The 20,212-nt window shown below is 40.5% G+C and overlaps 1 protein-coding gene across 2 annotated transcripts; it reads left to right on the forward strand.

Annotated features, from left to right (window-relative positions):
- The first annotated feature begins 804 nt into the window (after positions 1-804).
- On the forward strand, positions 805-18,223 carry LOC104949544 (phosphatidate phosphatase LPIN1-like). 2 transcript variants are annotated; one of them, XM_010775914.1, is made up of 20 exons: positions 805-1,007; positions 7,419-7,622; positions 8,020-8,115; positions 9,913-10,199; positions 11,166-11,273; positions 11,364-11,487; positions 11,578-11,857; positions 12,404-12,497; positions 12,600-12,784; positions 12,869-12,962; positions 13,193-13,262; positions 13,844-13,936; positions 14,036-14,094; positions 14,193-14,331; positions 14,514-14,662; positions 15,115-15,201; positions 15,406-15,558; positions 15,667-15,781; positions 15,891-15,994; positions 16,077-18,223. In XM_010775914.1, exons 1-20 carry the CDS (start codon positions 933-935, stop codon positions 16,249-16,251), a joined length of 2,691 nt encoding a protein of 896 aa, XP_010774216.1. In that variant the 5' UTR covers positions 805-932; the 3' UTR covers positions 16,252-18,223. The 2 variants fall into 2 exon arrangements, with proteins under 2 accessions (XP_010774216.1, XP_010774217.1); XM_010775915.1 differs by lacking the exon at positions 805-1,007 and adding an exon at positions 4,555-4,802.
- The last annotated feature ends 1,989 nt before the right edge of the window (positions 18,224-20,212 follow it).

The following is a 20,212-nucleotide window of genomic DNA, read 5'->3' on the forward strand; positions in this document are numbered from 1 at the left end:
AACACTTACAACAATTCTAAACCCAAACTTTTTATTATTAAGGCTAAGATGCATTTTTTTTGTAAGTTGATCAAAATAGGCCTTTTTTGTAGTAGCCTATATGTGACTCAGAGGATTCAATTAGTCTCTGGTTATATTTAGTTGGATTTTTCTACCACAAACCAACACATGAAGTTTAAGAACTTTAGTAAGTCCTTGTAAATCGGAATTTCAATATAGCAAGTGAAGGCAACTTCAGGCCCTAAATTCCCATTCTACATGCATTTCCCTTTTGTGAACACTTGATGGCAGTGTACACTCACATTGAAAAGGCTTCACGTCAGCCATGGTGGCTAGCTATCAGCTGGCCTATCACATTTAAACCAAAGGTCACCAGTTCAAACACATCAGTGGCAACGGCGTCATATCCATGACAGCAGTCACTGGAAGAGTCCCCGGGTACCAGGGAGACTTGGACTTCAGCCCATGTGACAGGTGCTGATATGTTCTGAATGTCAGTGACGGCCTGTGCTCTACATGGGGTCAACAGCAACAACAGGTGTCACAGTCAGTGTTAACTAATGAGAAATGCACACATTGAAAAACTGTCAGGCATGCTTAGAGGGAGCTCTCTGCCAGGGTAATTCAACTTAAAGTCAACTTAGACGAACATTCTGAGAAACAATCCTAACAGGTGTCCCGCCCTCCTCAAGTCCTTAAGAAGTCAGATGGTGTGATGGACGATGACCACTCTGTGACAGGCTCAGATTTCTGACCAGGGGGCCCAGGTAAAATTATTAAGACCCTGTCCACTTGCACATGACAGTCAGACACTTGACATGCTCACAGTGTGAAGACACGAGTCCAAGACTTGTGGAATTTTATACATAAACGTCTGTTTAGAGATACCAAAAAACAGAAAACTGCAACTGGGATTAAAACACAATGGAATCATGATATCAGCAGAGGATGAAGAAGAGTTTGATGAAACTGCGGAGAACTTTAGCACTGACAACACATGGAGCTGGGTAAAGTAGTTTTTAAATCATCTGCATATGTGGATAAAACAGCATGAATTATGGGTAAAATAGATTGGATTAAGAACAATTAATGTATGTTAAAGTCAAAATGTTTGTGATTGTACTTTTATATGCCTGTAGTTTACAGAATGAATGGAGAGTGTATTCAAGCACGTGTGTTTATATCACCACAGAGGAGGAATAAAGGCATATGTTTCATCATTTAAAACTAATTTTTAATTAAATCTGAACCCTAATAAAATAATTAGACTCATATCTGTAGCATTTTAATGTGTAGAGTCATGTAGCTGGTTCTTAGGACAGCAGAGATAGTGAGACCCGAGATATGTATCTCACTAATCCCCCCTGTAAGGCGATCTGCTCTGACTCAACTTGGGGAGAAGCAAAAAGGGGGTGCATGGGGGAACATGAAGGTACAGGGATGAAGCGAGCTGGCAGGACAGCCTGATGGATCAGGGAGTCTTCTCACCTCTGTGGATTTCTGAGATTTAGTTATTTGTTAAGAAGGGATTCCACGTTGCATGAGACCAACATGTTTCAAGAAAATTATACCTTGAAACTTACTAGGTGGGGTAAAAATTAGGAGATATCTGCGGTAGTTAGAGAGTATTGTATTAATTTTAGACAAGTCATTCATAAATATAACATCTATTGCTTTGTTTTCTGCAATTTATAACAGCAACAATGTTTTGCCAAAGAGTATGTTCTACACTCATAATCTCACTTACTAAATTCCAGCTAATGTTTCTGTCCGGTCTCATGACTCTCAGACCACAATAGCCTGATCCAATCAGAGAGCTCGATATCAAGCAAGTGTGCAAAAAGATTATGCAACGAATGTGTTAAGGCGATGTGCCCCTGCTGAGTCAACGGAAATGACATCCAAACAGAATGACCAGTTTTTTAAGGAACATTGTGAGGAGTTACTCAACGTTGTGGTGAATCATTCATTTCAAAATGATTGTCAGTGTTATTCCATTGCATTGCATAAAGTTGCAAACATTTAACCTGGAAGCAGGCTGTGATCCCTGGCTATGATTTTTTTTTAAATGAGTGAGGTGTTGGCTTGATTTTTCTCCCCCAGATTCTAAAGAATATACTCCAAAAATCCCTTACCTATTTTTGACAAGTATAAAAACATAGAGTAAAGAAATGGTTGCCCTGCTGCGGTATCATGGTGCAAGCAGTCAGCTCATAGCCTCCGACTCTTAAATCCTTAATTTAAACTTGTGTGAAGACACTCCCCCAACAAGAAAGGGTGGGTTTTTTTTGTTGCAAGGCTACATAAGGTCAACCAACAGGTAGCATACCAAATTAGGCCACTTATACGTCTATGTGAATGCATGAAAAATAAACACTCAATATATTTGAGGGCTCTGTGTTGTCGATGTTTTTAGTTTTTCCTCTGTTGATGACTGTTGCTGATGGTTTAGTGAGTCTTATGTCAACTTGTTTGTGGTAGCCTGATAGGGGTCACTGTCTGCACCGACCATACATGAAATTGCTATCATATGCTGTTTCGTGTCCAGAGTACATCGGCTGTGCTCAGTTCTTCCTGGCAGGGCAGCTCATTCTTAGAAGCTGGTCTTAGGCCAGCTGCAAGGCTCATATATCCTTTAGCAAACTCAGTAACACTCACAGAATGACGGATGTCTGCAGACTTAAGAGTGTCAGAATGGGCTTACCAGTGCTACAGTTGTAATACAGTATGTATCATGCGTACAGTTATTACAGGACTATTACTGGATCTTATTTGTAATTGAATGTTACATTTAAAAAAAAATGTAAATGAAGTCCATGTTGTTATTTTGTTATGTGAAACCTTCAGGGTCGCACATTAGGAAGTTGTTTGGTACACTGTCAATTATGAATGCAGTACTGTGATGAATTAACTTGTAGCTGCAAAAGAGAGAAGTGCTTCCTTAGAAATGAGGGAAAAGGCCAGTCTGAATGAGAGATTAAAGAACACACATTTTATATATTTCACTGGAAATCCCTTACATTAAACGTGGTTAAAGGACAAAAGTGTAAACCACATGATGGTACATTTGACGTAACTTATTATACAGTAAAAGGAGGCACCAATCTATACATTCAGGAAAATGCTTATAGTTCACGTAAAGTCATTTTACATATTTGATCGAAACACATTATGTGACTTAAAGAGCACAATTATGACCTAATGGTATCCCAATTCAAGTTAACAGTGTTTTTTGTGTGAACTTGCATTGACATTCTGCAAGCAGAGCGCAGCAGTGAGATGGTAGATCTTACAATATTTATTTCATAGTTTAAAAACATAAGTTGGCAGAATTGGCAATCTTTTTTATCATTCAAATTTGGCAGGGTTGTTATGAACCAGGAAAACAAATATCTAATTTTCAGACTTTAATGTCAGCTGTGGCTGCAGGTCGGTGTAAGTTCAGCAGGTCACTAAACAAATTTCTCAGGCAATACACTGGTGGTGAAACTGAACATGCTGAACCTGCATGCAACATACACACAAATAGAAACACACACACACACACACACACACACACACACACACACACACACACACACACACACACACACACACACACACACTGAAGTGGCGCTTGTAGATGAGCTGCTGTAGTGAGGTCTTCCATGAGGAAACTCTGAAAATGTCTGTCAAAAATGTTGGCTGTGTTCCAACTTACACACAGGTAGATAAATAGAAAGTAACTGGCAATAATGTAACTTGTAATGCCAATACAATTTATTTCAATGTTTTATATATTTGCTCAGTGTTATCAGGTTATTACCTATTAAATAGGTCCTATTTGGTGCTTCTTAGCCTATTTAAGTGTGCGTCTGTGCATTTGAAATATGCCTCGCTTTTATTAATACAAGAACAGATTTAGCTGGTGTTGAGTTCTTCAAAATTACTCCACCAGTTAACCACATACTCCTGACACACCGTTTCACTACAGGGTCTCAGACTACACATGGCATGTCCTATGAAGCAGGCCTGTGATTGGTCCGAAATATCACCTCACTGCAGCAGACTGGGAGACTTCAAACGATGACGTAGATCCACGTTTTCCCGCCGTCATAACACACAGTAGCTGCTGCTTCCTCCAGAGCTCTTTAAACTGAGACATTGTAGCGTGGTAATGTTGTTCTTATTTATCATTTAACATCTCGTATACATTTTTCACATGAATAACATAAACCATAGGTTATATGTTTTTGTTTTAGACAGATTGTTGCCCTATTTCACAAACTTTTGAATACACTAGGCCTATGACAAGTTTATTGTGGACTAATGAAGCATAATGTGTGGCTTTTGTTTTCACCTATGGTTTTCACGTACAATAATAACCAAAAAAAACGAATTCTGAATAGAAATAATACATTTGACGCAACCATGTAACTGTCAGGAGAAATGTAAACAAGTAGCTGTAATCGTGTTGCCACTGTGGCAGCTGAAACGATGAGTTTGGCAACTCAACGGCTCGACGCTGATTGGTCAGCCGGCGGGTTTGATGTGCATGATGTCATCCTCTGTCGAGCCTTGCTGCTGAGAGAGCGAGAGAAACAGAGGCGGTCAGAGGCAGAAATTAGTATCGCGTTGACTTAATAGTCCGTTTTTTCTGGCTGTAAGTCGGTGACAGCAAATCGAGGGCTTATAAAACACTCAGACATCACCTCTACCAGGGAAGGAGGCTCCTGTGATGTGTTGTTGAGCTGTCATTCACCGCTGTGGGAACGGCAGGCTCAATGTGCTGGTAAAGGCTGTCAGCATATCAGCTATAGAAGGTAGGAGACTGCTTTATAATGTATTTGAATGCACCTGCCTGTATGTGTCATTTTCATTTGTGTTATACTATATCTGTTACTACTGCTTTTTACTCATTTTATTTTGGCTTCTCGTCACTTGTAATTTATTTCTAACATGATCGATTTGCACTGTCAGGATATTGTGAGTCAGCTTTTTACCTACATCTATTGGATTTGGATTGGAAGTCCCTTTAAATGTGTGGATGAGTTGGGAAAATTGTAGCAGATTGGTGTTAGGTAATGTTGTCTGTATGCATATTTTTAATTAAACTCCACTCATCACCTATCTGCTAAAGGTCGAGGATTTTATGTTCTTAAATGATTATAAGGGGTGCACATAATATTGTGATGGATTATGTGAGTGTAGTAGTATGAGTACAAAAGAAAGACAATCTCTGTAAAACCTTATCTGCTGAGTGTCCCAACCAGAAACCAGCCTGCAAGGAAACAGCAGATTGTAAAACCGTTAAACCAATGACCACACCACAGTTAAACATAAAACACTGTCTTTTTTTTAAATAGGATTTCCCAAGGGCTCAGTTACTAAACTTTCTTTGAAACCATGCAGTTCTGTCAGTGTTCCTCTTTTCATCTGTAAAACAAGAAAAAGTATTTTTGGATGTGGCATTGTTCACACAAAAAGTCTTGTGCTTTGAAAATCAGCTTGTTCTGTAACTACATGTCTCAGTGAAAGCAGAAATGAATATTTAAAGAGAGTTAAGGTCATCTATAAGCGGAATTTCAAGACTCAGACATTGTTATGGCTCATCAGCTGCTCTAAAAATAGCTCTCCTGTTCTTCTGCAAGGAGTCTGTTCTAGTGTTCACATACTCAGAGGGAAGGGGGGATATGGTGGCATTATTGTTTTCTGTTGCTGCAACATTTTGGGGGCCCAGTGCCAACTAAGTCAAGGGCAGACCCCCTTCTCTTATTGCAAACCCCAAGGAGTCTCCAAAGCTATGCAAATGATGAGCTTACATACTCTTAGATGGTTTTAGTTCATTTCCTTACCTTCTTTACTTCACCTGATGCACTTAGCGGTTTGATTTAGACTCACAGCTAGTGTAGTCACTGATTTATTGAGAGGATAGAGACAAACACATTACAGAAACATGTTCACCTTGAAGCATTTGTTTTGCTTGTTCCAGTAATGTAAGAACAGAAAGCGGCTTGTAAGTCTTGATTACGTAATGAGCTAGAGGACTAAACAATACAACTAAGGGGACCTGTGTGTACATGCTTTAAAGCCTGGGAAAACCTGGATTTTTCAAAAATATTTCTCAGAAACGACTCAGATAATTTGCTTCAACAGGATAGTGTGTTGTGGTTTGACCGGATAAGATAGTTCCAGAAATGTAGAATATCCAAAACTATTATAACATGTGGAATATATCTGTTTGATTATGTGGGATTCCCTCAATAACATACGTTTTGGAGAGCTTTGAGGACTGAACTTCACACAGATGTGATCACTGCTTACCTTTTCTATTTAACTGTTTAAACTATGACACACTCAGACAATTGTGTTCAGTGTAGTTCTTGTGTAACGGCATCCTTTACCTTAAGTGGACATTCACATTGTTGACATTCACTCGCGTCTCAGGAAGCCTACGTGCTCTCAGTATTTCCTGTGACGCCTCAGCTCAGCCAAATAACAACCGGGACAGTTATGACATCACATTCTCAACACGAGTAATCGACTGTTCTAACTTGGTTTGTCCTTTGACCTCTGTCGTCGGGGGCTGCAGAATGAAAAGCAGTCGGATAGGATTTCCAGAAAAGGGGAGAAGAGGGTTTTTCTACAGAGTGTAGGCCAAATGCATCCTGGGAGAAACTAAATGACAAGAGTACTGAACAGGAACCAGCCTCCATGTCCTCTTTCCTTAGACAGTGCAGCTCCAAATCTGACTTCAGATCAGATAATTATATTAGAATAACTTCACCCCGTGCCCTCAGAGGAAGAGTCGTACGTACGTCAGCAGTGGTTTGATTGACGGACTGAAGAATGGCCCTGCAGAGGCCGGGTCATAAACACCTCCTCCAATAACAGTTGACTGAGTTTGAGGAAGCGTCGTGGGGCTTAGTGATCCAACTATTAAAGCTATACTTCACCCCCAAAATGAACATTAGTATATCCATTTCTCAACCACTGTTACCTTGAAGAAAACTTGTTGTGTCACTGCCTTCACGGTGAATGAAGAATCGAAAAAACGAGAAAATGTGAGTAATACTTCCAATGTGGAAGTGTTCTAAATTGTAAAGTGATGGATACAAATGAATGGATAAATAAGACTTTGTTGATTCTGCCCAATTATGTGAGAGTTGGTAAATAGAGGTTTTGATAGTTTTACTGTTTTTAAAAGGCGCACCCTATTACCTATTTTTTTAGTTTTCGTTCACCATCGAGCCATGCTATAAAATCCAAGTTTTCTTCCCAAATTCAAAGTAACACAAGGTCAGTAATTGCTAGAAATATGATCATTTTTAGTGGTGACATATTCCTTCAAGTAGCAAATGCAGGCATTTAAGTTTGGATGTAGTTTACAGTTTTAACGTCATTCATTTCGTCCCTTCTTTCAATGTTCCCTCCACCAGACCCGTCAGACGATGAACTACGTGGGCCAGCTGGCAGGCCAGGTGTTCGTCCAGGTCAAAGAGCTGTACCGAGGCCTGAACCCGGCCACCCTGTCCGGCTGCATCGACGTCATCGTAGTGAGGCAGCCCGATGGATCCCTGCAGTGCTCACCTTTCCATGTCCGCTTCGGGAAGATGGGAGTCCTCCGGTCCCTGGAGAAAGTGGTGAGGGGAGCCCCCTTTGATGTCGCATTTAGAGAGCTGTAACCTTTGAGAAGCTCTCTGATTGAAGTCAGCTGTTATTCTGCATGCAACGGAAATAAACTGCCAGAAGATTAGATGTGCACAAAATATAGCCATTTTTATATCTCTGTGATTGACTGTTATTTCAATGATTTTTTCAATTTGATGTACTTAGAATTTTATTTTTAAAAGAGTTATATTTTAACTACAGTTATCACCCCTCTGATTAATACATATCTTTAGTACTTTTAATACTATTTTATGCATGGCTGTTCTCTTTGTTGTTATGTACAGTATGTGAAGCACACTGAATTGCCTGTGTTTATAATGTGTTATAGAAATGAAACTGCTATTTCTAACGATCATTCTTTACCGCCAGGTGGACATGGAGATCAATGGAGAGCCAGTGAATCTACACATGAAGCTTGGGGACAATGGAGAAGCATTCTTTGTGCAAGAAACAGAAAATGATCAGGTTAGCATGACACAACTGCAGCAAACAGCTTTCTAAAAATGTGCTTGGTTCAAATGTAACATCTGTTAATTTGCGGACCTCAATTTGAAAAAGAAACATCAGTCTCCCGACCCCCTGAAGCCCAGACGCACCCATGTTTACAACCGAGAAGCGTTATCCAAACCATCCGTTTTCTCATACTGGAGTAGTTTGAATAAGCTGGCGTTGTGTTCATAGGTTGGAAAAGCAGCCAGGAATTCTTCCTATCCTTTTTGGCTGAACAGCATTCCTGTGTTCATCAGCAGGCAAATGAGTCCTCAGTGCAGGCTTTCTGACTGAAATCAACCTCTATGTCATAATGACTGAGGATCAACCGGGACTCCAGTGTCCTGACAAATAAATATGCTTTCAAGGAGAATATGTTTATTGGTGAATGGAGTTGTTCGAGAAATAGTTAAAGGGTGACAAGTTGAAAACATGTAGTAAGAAATACCTTCCTCTTTCTGAACATGGTTATACTTGTTTTACTTCTATGTGGCCCATGGGAGCCATTCAAAACTCAGCTTGAAATTCATGGAAACTCAACAGCTGTTTTTCCTCAGTTCTTGGAAAGCAGAGTTTTTCTCTCTCCATGACAGCCAAGTCACGTGTGCTGTCGTTATCGAAATATTTCTACACAATTGTCTACACGTGAGGATGTGTGTAGATACAAAGAGTCGGTGAACTACTGAGGCTGGGGGGCCGGCACCAGCAAGAGAAGCCCAGAGGGGTGTCAGATAGGGCTTCACGATTTTGGGAAAAAATCTAATTTGCGATTTTTCTGACAAATATTTCGATTGCGATTCAATTTGCGATATTTGTTTTTAAGCGACCCAACGGAAGTTTATTGTAAAATGCTGCCATATCTCCGGCTAGGAAGGTCGCATCAACATGCTCCCGTCTCTAGCACCCCCACAGCCCGAGCTACGAGTGAAAGAACTACACTTACATGAAACTTCTATTGAGTTGCTTTAAAGTCAAGCTTCAGTTTAAGATTCACCCTGTAAGAGATGTAAAACATTAGTGATAGGAGACATTACTAACCTGACTCAGATGGTTTGTTTCTCCAAACCAGCTAGGAGCCATTTGGAAAGGGCAGGCACTTTCAAAACATGATGGGCCACTTCTGATTGATTAACAACGGCTGGTACATGTGGAGCACAGCACTTCTGAATGGTGTGGATAACTGACACACAACAACAACAACAACAACAACAACAACAACAACAACAAAAATGTAAAAAAAAAAAGTAAAATAAAATCGCAGGCTTTTGATTTGATAATCGCATCATTTCAAATCGCATTTTCGATTTAAAATCGATTAATCGATTTTCACAGAAATGAATCTGTTTTGGATTGGCTGTTTAGTTTTTTGCTGGCTAGGAGTCTCCCTCACAGCAGAAGTGGTTGCAAACAGTTTGGCATTGTTTACACACCTCGACTCCAACCAAAACAAAGCAAAACACTAAGAGTAGAGTCGTGTTTTAGTGGGAGTTGTTCCAAAATTCCAAAATCTAGTTTTAACCTGCTTCCAGAAACTGTAAGGGTGAATGCAAGAGAAGACATTTTGGATGTGGGATTTAATTTTTCATTGTTTAAATAAGAAAATAATATTTACTTTTCACTTTTAGTTTAGCGTGGATGTGACAAACAGATTTTTAATGATAATATTCTGTCCATCGTGTTGCTGTTTGGTGTTTTCAAATCTAGTACCAATCCTATTGTAGTGTCAAAGATATGAAATGATGCCTTTTTTGGCCATAATGTGACTTCTCGCAGGAAGTGGTTCCCTCCTACCTGGCCACCTCTCCCATCTTGTCGGACGGGGCCCTCCTGATGAGCTCCTCCCTGCTGGGGAATGGCTCCGGGCCCCCCATACAGACACTGGGCTCCACGGGGGCCGCTGGGGAGACTGGCAATGGGATGATGAAGAAGAGGAGGAAGAGAAGGAGGAAGGTCCGGGTGGACAGTGTGAGGAGGGAGGACAGTGGGGACTACTCCGAGGACGAGGACATGTTTACCATAGACATCAGTTCCGATGAAATGACGGGGATAGGGAGCAACAGGTGAGAACATGTGCAGAGAGGTAAAGGGAAAAAGGGAATGGGAGGAAAAAAGGAATTAAAGGGGGCGTATTAAGCTCAATTTCAGGTTCATAAACAGCTTGAAGATGTCCCGCCCCTTCGCCTATCACCCACTATGTGTTGGAGCTCTAGCCAATAGAAGAGTGTAACATAGTGATGTCACTATATTCCCGAAGTAAACAAAGGAGTCATATGGAGGTGTTTTAGGCAGGGGGGGAATGTGTGGGGGAGAAACTCCCTCTGGGGGGAACACAGGGATTTAAGCCTTAGCGAAACTTATGACACAGTACACACACTACAGGAAAGGGAACACTCCAACAATCATAATAGGGCCCCTTTAAAAAAGTTTTATCACTTAAATTAGCTTTGAGAGCAGCTGTAAGAGAATCAGAGTCTGGCAGGAAAGAATAAACAGACCCCAGTGACTGTAGTGGAAAAGCCTACACACACACACACACACACACACACACACACACACACACACACACACACACACACACACACACACACACACACACACACACACACACACACACAGATAAGTGATAAGACACTCAAGAACATAAGGGAACCACTTCTCCGGCCGTGGAAAAACAAAAGAGCTTTGCATTTGAAATGAGAAACTATCCTTACTGTGTTTGTTGTTGTTAAGGAATGTTGCATGTACATACAGTATGCCAACATCCAGCTATAAGAGCTAATAAGTCATTCCCTATTTTGGTATTATGAAGTCAAAGAAAAACTAATATTATATTAATAAAGCGTTGTAGCTACAAGAGGTGTGTTTTAAGTCCAGGCTTGATCTCTGAGGGTCTGGGTTTAAAGTGAAAGCAAAATGACATAGGCTACTGTTACTGTGACAAAGTAGAAGATACACTACATTATTAAATAAAAAAGCACATTTGTGTTATTCAGTGATATATTTACAGTATTTGTTTGTGTGTTCAGGACTTCTCGGGACGTTTTAAGAGATGAGACGACAGTTGCCCCCGGCAGCTCTTTCAAACAGTCTGGCATCTACACTCGCTCAGATGGAGACTGGAGCCCCATTCAGAGGTGCTTCGCTCACTCATGATGACACCTACATGTCATTATTCAGAAGAAACAGCTCTGTAACTCACGGTGTATCCTCTTTTCTTCACACAGTCCTGGAAACTCTCGTCCCATTTCTCCCAAGAGCGACTCTGAGCTATTGACCAAGCCGTCAGACGCAGCCAATCAGGATCCAGCCATGCATTGGGCGTGGGGAGAGCTCCCGCAGGCTGCCAAGGTAACTGAGAATGTAAACTGTTCATGCACAGAAAGAACAACTGTTTTTATTTGTAGTCATTTAGTGTCATCCTCTATCCTGCTTTTCTAGCCGTCTTTCCTCCAAGAGAAACCCAACCATCCGTCAGTTTGCCCGGTAACCATCCCAGTCTCTGAAAGCACACACTTCCGCGTGATAACTCATGAGATGGAACAGAGTGGACCCTGCGCTGAAATATCAGCACTCACCCTGATGATGCCACAGGAGACGAATGGGGACACAGTTGGGATGGAGGCCATGACAGCCGGAGGTGTAGCAGCTCAGATGTCTGAAATGGAGGAGACGATGCCTCTCCCACCGGGAAAAAACGACTCTCCATCAAAGAGAAAAGGTGACAGCTTGAAGGGCAACAGCACAGTAAAATATTCCATTCATCCTGAGCTTTAGGCTGTCAACAGCAGTTCAGTTTTTTGTTCTGCACAGCTCAAGGTCATTTAGTTATTGGTGTTAAAATCACACAAAAATTGACTGTTTTTAGATAATATTTTCTGGATAACCCAATATCATTTCATGCATTGTATCAGGCTGAGCTACAGCGAAAAATAAACTGGAATCTAAATGGCTGTAAAAAAACAAGAATGTATTGTTTTTGAGGGTCAAAATGACACATTTTGAGGACATGCTCTCCTAAATGAAATCAACCATACTGCCTATTTTTCTTGTTGATGAAGCTAATCATGAACTTTTCTGCATATTATGAAGAGAACGCTTCCCCACTCCGGAAATGGCAAGAAATATTGCTGCTAAAAGTGAAGAATAATTGTACCCGTGACTGAGTTAAAATAAGCCCCCCCCCAAAAAAAAAAGAAAAATAGTTTCATGGATGAACCCAAGCAAGTACTATATTATTTTTAATTGATTTGTACCTCTGTTGCAGACAAGAGAAGCTGCCATCTTGGGTCTGATGGGATTTACCTGGATGACATCACAGACCTCGAGCCTGAAGTGGCGGCCCTTTATTTCCCTAAGAGGTACGTAGAAGCACGCAAACACACAGCCATAACTTAAACTCAATCAGAGACATCGGTATAGCGGAGCTTATCAATACTTCATGGGTCTTTTCTCCGCTGTAGTGACGGTGTTGTGGCGGTGCGCAGCGTCTCAGACCCCGGCCCCCACGGCAGCAGCATGTCCCCACAGTCCCTCAGCTCAGGGGGGGACAGCGGAGTGGACAGCTACTGCGACCCTTTGGCGGACATGCCAACTATCACCATCTCTCTGTGTGGAGGACTCAATGACAACAGGGAGATCACTAATGGTAGGATTCCGACACAGCAGGTGTCACACATTTTTTTTAAATAAGCTGTGGAAAACTGAACATGCAATATGTGTGTGATTACAGAGCGGTTCCACGAGAAAATGATCTCTTACCAGCAGTTTTCGGAAAACCCCTCCATCATCGACGACCCCAACTTGGTCGTGAAAATTGTCTCCAAGTAAGACTTCCCCCTGCTTCAGTGACGAAACGTGTGTGTAAATATAGTAAAACAACAAGCTATAAGCAGTTTACGGTGCACTACGTCGTATGGATTGAACTGCCAGGTATTACAGCAAAGACTGCAGGGTGTGCAGGATTGTTTGAGGTTTTTTGCAAAGACATCTGGCTGCCAACGTTTTTTGCTTCGGTAATGAAATGGATAAAAATATATTCTGTTTTCTCCTTCAGATACTATAATTGGAGCTCTGCGGCTCCACTTATGCTGGCTTTGCAGGCCTTTCAGAAACCGCTGCCAAAGGTAGGAATTTGATATAGGGCACAGACACTTATGACTCAGGTGGTTGTGTTACATGAATACCACTCCCCCTTTTGACTGAAACGGGTACTGCATGCTGCATACGTGTATGCCTATGCAACTATACTACTAATGTTACGATCAAAACATTGCATAGTTCCTAATGTGGGATTTATAAACCTAACAACATAAACCCTATGTTATCTACGTCTTTATGTTGTGTGATTAACATCCAATGCATTTCCTTAAACTTTGTCTCTTCTGTGTTCCCCTCCTTCCCCTCCCCTTGTTGCATCCATGCATTAGTCTTCTTGCCTAAGTTATATCCACTCCGCCTTTGAGTTTCTTCTCTGTTGTCTGACTGGTGTGCTTGGCTACAGCTCTGTATGTCAGAAACAGCTCTCTGTGTTGCATGGTTTTAAATTAGATTCATTTCCCCCCATTCCAACCGCAGACACATTGCTGCTTCTGCGTTACTGTTTTTGATTTACTGGTCTGCTTTGGCTTACGTTTTATTTTTAAGCGTGTTTTTTTTTACCATGTTGTGTTGTGGTTGTTTTGGGGCTGTGTGTGATCCTCTCCAGGTTGCAGTGGAGAACATTATGAAGGAGAAGATGCCAAAGAAAGGAGGGAGGTGGTGGTTCTCCTGGCGAGGAAGAAACAGCAGCGCCAAATCTGTAATTTCTTCTAATCTCCTTTATGATTAAGTTGACCTTTTTTCCAACAATATTTGTATCGATTTTAAAAGAACATTAACCCTTGTTCTCCTCGTACAGGATTCTCTGAACGTGGGGGCCTGCGGTTATGATGAGCAGGACGGGAAAATGTCTAGCAGGTGAGAGTCCAGCAAACGATACAAGACAAAGAATAAATCCTCTAAATCAGGGAAAGATTGAACATCCCTTGACACACTGTCCACCTGTCTAACGCCAGACACAAAGAAGACTCTTCCTCCAGTGATGAAGACCACAGGGCAGCCTTACAGAGCTCTGCACCTGGCCAATCAGAGCCAGGCCTTACACCAGGAGGCGTGTCTTATAAGAAAACACTCAGACTCACATCAGAGCAGCTGGTGAGTGCAGACATTGACATTTTTTTTTGTTATTAATTGTTACCTCCATGTATTATATCTAGTTTGTCTCTCTCTCTCTCCCTCACACACACACACACACACACACACACACACACACACACACACACACACACACACACACACACACACACACACACACACACACACACACACACACACAGCTGTCCCTCCAGCTGCAGGACGGTCCTAACGATGTTGTGTTCAGCGTGACCACTCAGTACCAGGGGACGTGTCGCTGTCAGGGAACCATCTACCTCTGGAACTGGGACGACAAGATCATTATCTCTGACATAGATGGAACCATCACCAGGTCAGTGATACATAAGCATAGTGTATGAATACATACATATAGAAACACTTTTACAGCTACCTCCACAACACAGTTCAGATTAGTTTGGATATAAACACATCATCTGAAAGTCCAAATATATCCAATTTTACAGAAACACAGTCATGTATCGATGAACAAAGAAAAAACAGATAATAAAATCACCTCTTGGTCCACTATAGCCAAAGTGAGTTCATATTTTATGGCATTTATAAAATGTAGGGAACATGATTCAACCTGTTAATTACTTTTAAAGAGTTATTTTACATGAGGACGACACAGAAGTCCAGTCAGGTACGGATGAGAAACTGCCTGTTCAAAGCAATATCTGTGCATAGAACTTCTGACATGATTTATTTTGGATGTACATTTTTTTTTAATAATAAGCAAAAGCCTTTTACACAAGTCTTGTGTCTTATTGTGTTTGTCTCCAGGTCGGACACACTGGGTCACATCCTGCCCACACTGGGGAAGGACTGGACCCACCAGGGCATTGCACAGCTCTACCACAAAGTCAGCCAGTAAGAATTACGTTACTGTCATAATGTCAGATCTTGATTTCCTTGATTTGTTTGGATCAAAGCAAAGAATAAAACGTACATATAGTTTAAAGTTACGTATATATTTTATACTAGAAATGCCAAAACCAAGCTCTCGAAAGGAAAACAAGTGATCATTATTAATACACATGCTTATTCTCTCTGTTTCCTCTCTCACTCTGTCAGAAATGGCTACAAGTTCCTGTACTGTTCCGCTCGAGCTATCGGCATGGCTGACATGACCAGAGGTTACCTCCACTGGGTCAACGAGAGAGGCACCATGCTTCCTATTGGCCCCGTCCTCCTCAGCCCCAGCAGCCTCTTCTCAGCTCTGCACAGGTCTCACATACATAAAGACACAATCAATCTATAGTCATGTCACCATTTGTAAGAAGGTAAAGAACACTCGAGGGTTGTTGAACTGTGATTTGTGATTGTGTGTGACAGGGAGGTGATCGAGAAGAAACCCGAGAAATTTAAGGTGGAGTGTCTCAACGATATCAAGAACCTCTTCTACCCCAACACCCAGCCTTTCTATGCAGCGTTTGGCAACAGACCAACGGTACACACACTTTATATAAAACTCATAAATCATTTAAAGGTTATCCGAGGTTTGATATTTTTGCACGGTGTATTATAGATGTAAATCTAATTGTCCTTTATTTTCGCAGGATGTATATTCCTATAAAGAAGTCGGGGTGCCACTGAACAGGATTTTCACCGTTAACCCAAAAGGCGAGCTAGTGCAGGAGCATGCCAAGACCAACATCTCATCGTAAGTCCCATTTTCACGATATATATTCTAACATCTAAATGACTCCAGAAAAAGATCTCACTATGCGTCTTCCTCTCTTCAGGTACGTGCGTCTGGGTGAGGTGGTGGACCACGTGTTCCCCCTGAAGATGCGATCCTCCTCCTCAGACTTCCCCTGCTCGGACACCTACAGCCACTTCACCTACTGGAGGCAGCAGCTCCCCCGGGTGGAGCCTCAGGGCACTACGCCTCCACAGAGCCCGCTCCCCAGCAGCTGACCGCCCGTGGCCCGCTGAGCACTGACATGTGTGTGATTTTATTTTTTTGTAGAAGATGGAGCACTTTGAGGGCACATCAGGGGCCACTTGTTAAATCTGCTGTGAAAACTCTTATAATGAACAAGATGGATCTAAGCGCACTTTTATGAGAAAGATGGCCTCCGTAGCTTTCTGACTAGTTGTATGTATATGAGAAATGATAGTAATTTATTCAGGCAGCTTAGTACATATATCATTTTCGAGTGAGTGTTGATATTCTTTCAGTAGCTAGACCTTGAGGTATGTATGTGGAGAGTGACATAATGTATTTATGGCATCAAACAGAACAAAGCCACTCTGTTGCCACAGCAGAGAGTGAGTTATTTCAACTTGTGCCAAATAGTAGATGCAGAATTTATTTTCTTACTCTGAAGATTGAGACTGTTACAGATCCTCAGCATGGAAATGCAGAGATATATATATATATATACATGCATGCTGATACTTACTTTAATGCAACATATAATGTTATCTATTATTTTTGTTTAAAAGAAATCAGTCAAGTCAGGCTTAGGTGTTTTTGAAAGGAGACACTACAGGAAAAACATTTCAATTAATGGATATCATAATGAAACATCCCATCCAAGTTTTCAGTATTATGAGTTTTCTGAAAAGTTTAAATATGCAAATGGCACATTATCCAATGGTGGAATTTTGTGGATTTAGAAGACATGTGCAGATGAAAATAGACAAAATGAAGATAAACATTTAAATGTGTATTTAGGATTTTCTTTCCAAAAATGTCATAGCAAAAGGTAATGTAAGCTAAATAGCCCAAACTCTAAAGGTTTTGCCTGTAGTGTCCAGCCTTCAGAAGTATACCAGAGCACAATGAAAAAATGAATGAATGTAACTGTAACTTGACTTATCCTGACAGAGGTCATGTTATGAATATGGTTTTAAAATGAATATGTATGGTTGAAGCAAAGTGACTAGACAGGAAAACAAAAAGCACAACCCTTTTAATGGTCGAAATAACAATTGTCTTTTTCCTCCAAAAAAGAAAATCAAGAGTATCTGTGAGAAGAATCATTTTTATTTTTCTATTGAAATCACAGTGATCACATTTATGGTGACCTTCACCAAACACCCATAAATGTATCCGGTCACAGATAACAAAACAAGTCTATGTTACTGTCACTGGTACCTCATGTTATTCCATACATGCCATTAAGTATATCTTATTTATTCATCTGATTACATACTGATATAATCCATAACCCATTGTTTTTAATACAAAACCCAAGTCTGGAAACCCTCAGACAATTGAAAAGTGATCCTTAATTCTTACATAATACCACAGATAACCTGAGGTCATATACAGTACATGAGCAGGAGCTGTAATCATGTTGACCTGCCTTGTGTGTCAGTGAACACCTCCACAGTATTGCCATATTGAGTAAGTGAGTTTGTAATGCTTTATTATTCTTTCTGTGAAAGAGCTAAAAAGAAAAGCCTCAAAACGTATTATATTTACCTTGACTGTGAACAAAATGATCAATAATTTGTTCATGTACAAATGAACCTCCGTACTTTCTCTTGACCGGTTCACTGTTAAATGTAATTTAACTCAATAAAAAAGCCTTGGTACAGCAGCGAGTGTGTGTGTCAAACTTTCTGCAGGACAACTATTCTTTCAGATGAGTACAGCGGTGGGAGAAGTATTCAGATGCTTTTCTTAAGTAAAAGTTGTAACAGAGTGAAAATACTGTATTCAAATATCCTGCATTCAGAACCTCAGTTGAGTTAACCTAGTACTGCTAAGTTGGATTCATTTTTATGTTGCATTTCCCTTACTCCTTTACTTACTGTTTGGTAGAAATATCTGAAGCAATGCATCATGTTCTGTAAGTCATCATATCTTTGAAGCGTCATAGTAAGCTAGGGTCATTTCCTCAACACATAAAATAGCATTTAGTCTTTCCATTTATCAAAACTATTCAAGTGAAGTGGGGCCATTCACATCATCAATTCAAAACACCTTTGTTTATACCTGATGTTTTTGTATTTTAATTATTTGAGTATTATATGGACTGCCTTTTAAAGGAAACAATTAAAATGTTGAAATAATTAAAAGAAAGAATAATCACCACATTTCGAAAATGATGGAAAACTCATCTGAAAAGTAGTTTGACACATGTACCAGAGGTCAATATTGGCTCCGAGAGGTCGTTAAGAAAGTATACAAAAATGATCATGTCAAATAGGCCTTAATGCACCATAAATGTGTACTGAAGAACATTATAACACTGGTAAAAGTCGAATTTCAGGCTGCTGAAAATAGTAATCTGAACAGGCCTCATCCTTAATGAGTCCTTGAGCAAAAAAAAGAGAGACTAGCACAGAAACACTAATTGTTATTTTTGCCTAAATTGTGCACTACACACTTTATTTAAACCTAAGACATATAGCACTTTTCCACTCTCGTGACCCCTCAAATGACTTTGACATAAGTCAAGCTGAACAGCAGGATACACACATTCATATAGTGCATGCACCTGCTAAGGGAGAAGAAGATTAACACTCGCACTGATCGCTAGGCAATCAGGAGCAAGTTACGGGTTCATTATCTTTGTCTCTTAGAGTTCAGGAGAGCCCAACAATGATGGAAATGAAGACTGTCCACGCCAACTACGGTTTTGATTACACATGGAATGATTTCCATTATTATTCTTGACTCAGTTTGTGCATCTTGCATAGCTTGTGTTTGGCAATTGAGATATGACATCTTATTGAACCAGGTCACTGTTCAGCTGTTACTGTGTTAACGTGCCTTTGGCCACAAGACACAGATGTACACTTACTGTGAATGAAAGTCCTTGTTGTGCTTGTGATATATGCAACATAATGGTTCACTTTATTAAGGAAACAATGCATTATTCATACACTTTGACGGTACATTTCCCTTTTGAAGCCAGTCTCCTTAACTGTTGCTGAACAGCAGACAGTGCAGCCTCTAAGAAGTTATAGAAAAGTGCTGAATGTTTCAAATGTAGCTTAGTAGTAATTTAGCATCTGGGTACAAGGCTTTGCTGGTGTGACATTAAAAAAGTCAAAAGAGTCAGTCTGGATTGCAGTTTTTTTACACGAGGCACATAATTTCTCTTTATTCTGAGAACAACCCTGTCTCCTAAAAATTACGGTCTCACAGAACTTAATTGCATTCTCAATTACGTGCCAATCCCATTATTTTCTACATATCTTCTAGAAACATATTTTCTCCCACGTTACGTTTCTTATGAACGTATCTTAAATACGTTTATTTTCTACATATCTTTGCCGTTTATTGTCTTGCTTATAATAATGACAATAGTCATCTATAAATATAATTTTAGAGCACACATTTGAAATCAGTAGGCGAGGCTGTAATTTCGCCAACTGTTACTCTCATGAGCGAGGCAGAAAATAATAGTTTTAACATGCCAAAAAGCTGCTGTGTCGTTTATTGCACCTCAAACATTAAAACAAATCCAGAGTTACGTGTTTCTGTACTTCCTCTAAGAAGAAAGGACAGTAACAGAAGATCTCTGTGGCTTCAGTCTTGATCGCCGTTCAAATTACAGCGTTGGTTTCCCCAAAAGTGGGCGGGGCTGGAAAGTGACGTAGATTTTACTCTCATCTATTATTCAAAACCATTCTATTTATTCTAATGTAAATTACATGCCTGTGTTTTATCTTTTTATTTATTTATTTGTTTTGCATCTTTAACTGGGAATGTTTTCATGTTCGGTGATTGGATGTTTTAGCCGCAATGCACGTTGGGATATGGTGTTAATGCATATGATATCCGAAAAAAAATTCAGTTTAGGATTAGACACTACACTACCCATAATCCCTAGCTATCATTTGGGACTACAGTCGCGTTGACAAACCCCGTGATTAATCTTCAAGCTCTGGGGTTGGATGTTGGAGTGGCCTCGCG

The sequence above is a fragment of the Notothenia coriiceps genome, unplaced genomic scaffold (genome assembly GCF_000735185.1).
Source record: "Notothenia coriiceps isolate Sejong01 unplaced genomic scaffold, NC01 NC01_scaffold00016453, whole genome shotgun sequence".
Taxonomy (NCBI): Eukaryota; Metazoa; Chordata; class Actinopteri; order Perciformes; family Nototheniidae; genus Notothenia; species Notothenia coriiceps.

Coding starts and splice junctions, on each gene's coding strand:
- LOC104949544 (XM_010775914.1), top strand. CDS start 933: ATGATATCAGCAGAGGATGAAGAAGAGTTTGATGAAACTGCGGAGAAC. Junction 10,200..11,165: donor ACGGGGATAGGGAGCAACAG/GTGAGAACATGT, acceptor TTGTGTGTTCAG/GACTTCTCGGGACGTTTTAA. Junction 12,498..12,599: donor GCCCTTTATTTCCCTAAGAG/GTACGTAGAAGC, acceptor TCTCCGCTGTAG/TGACGGTGTTGTGGCGGTGC.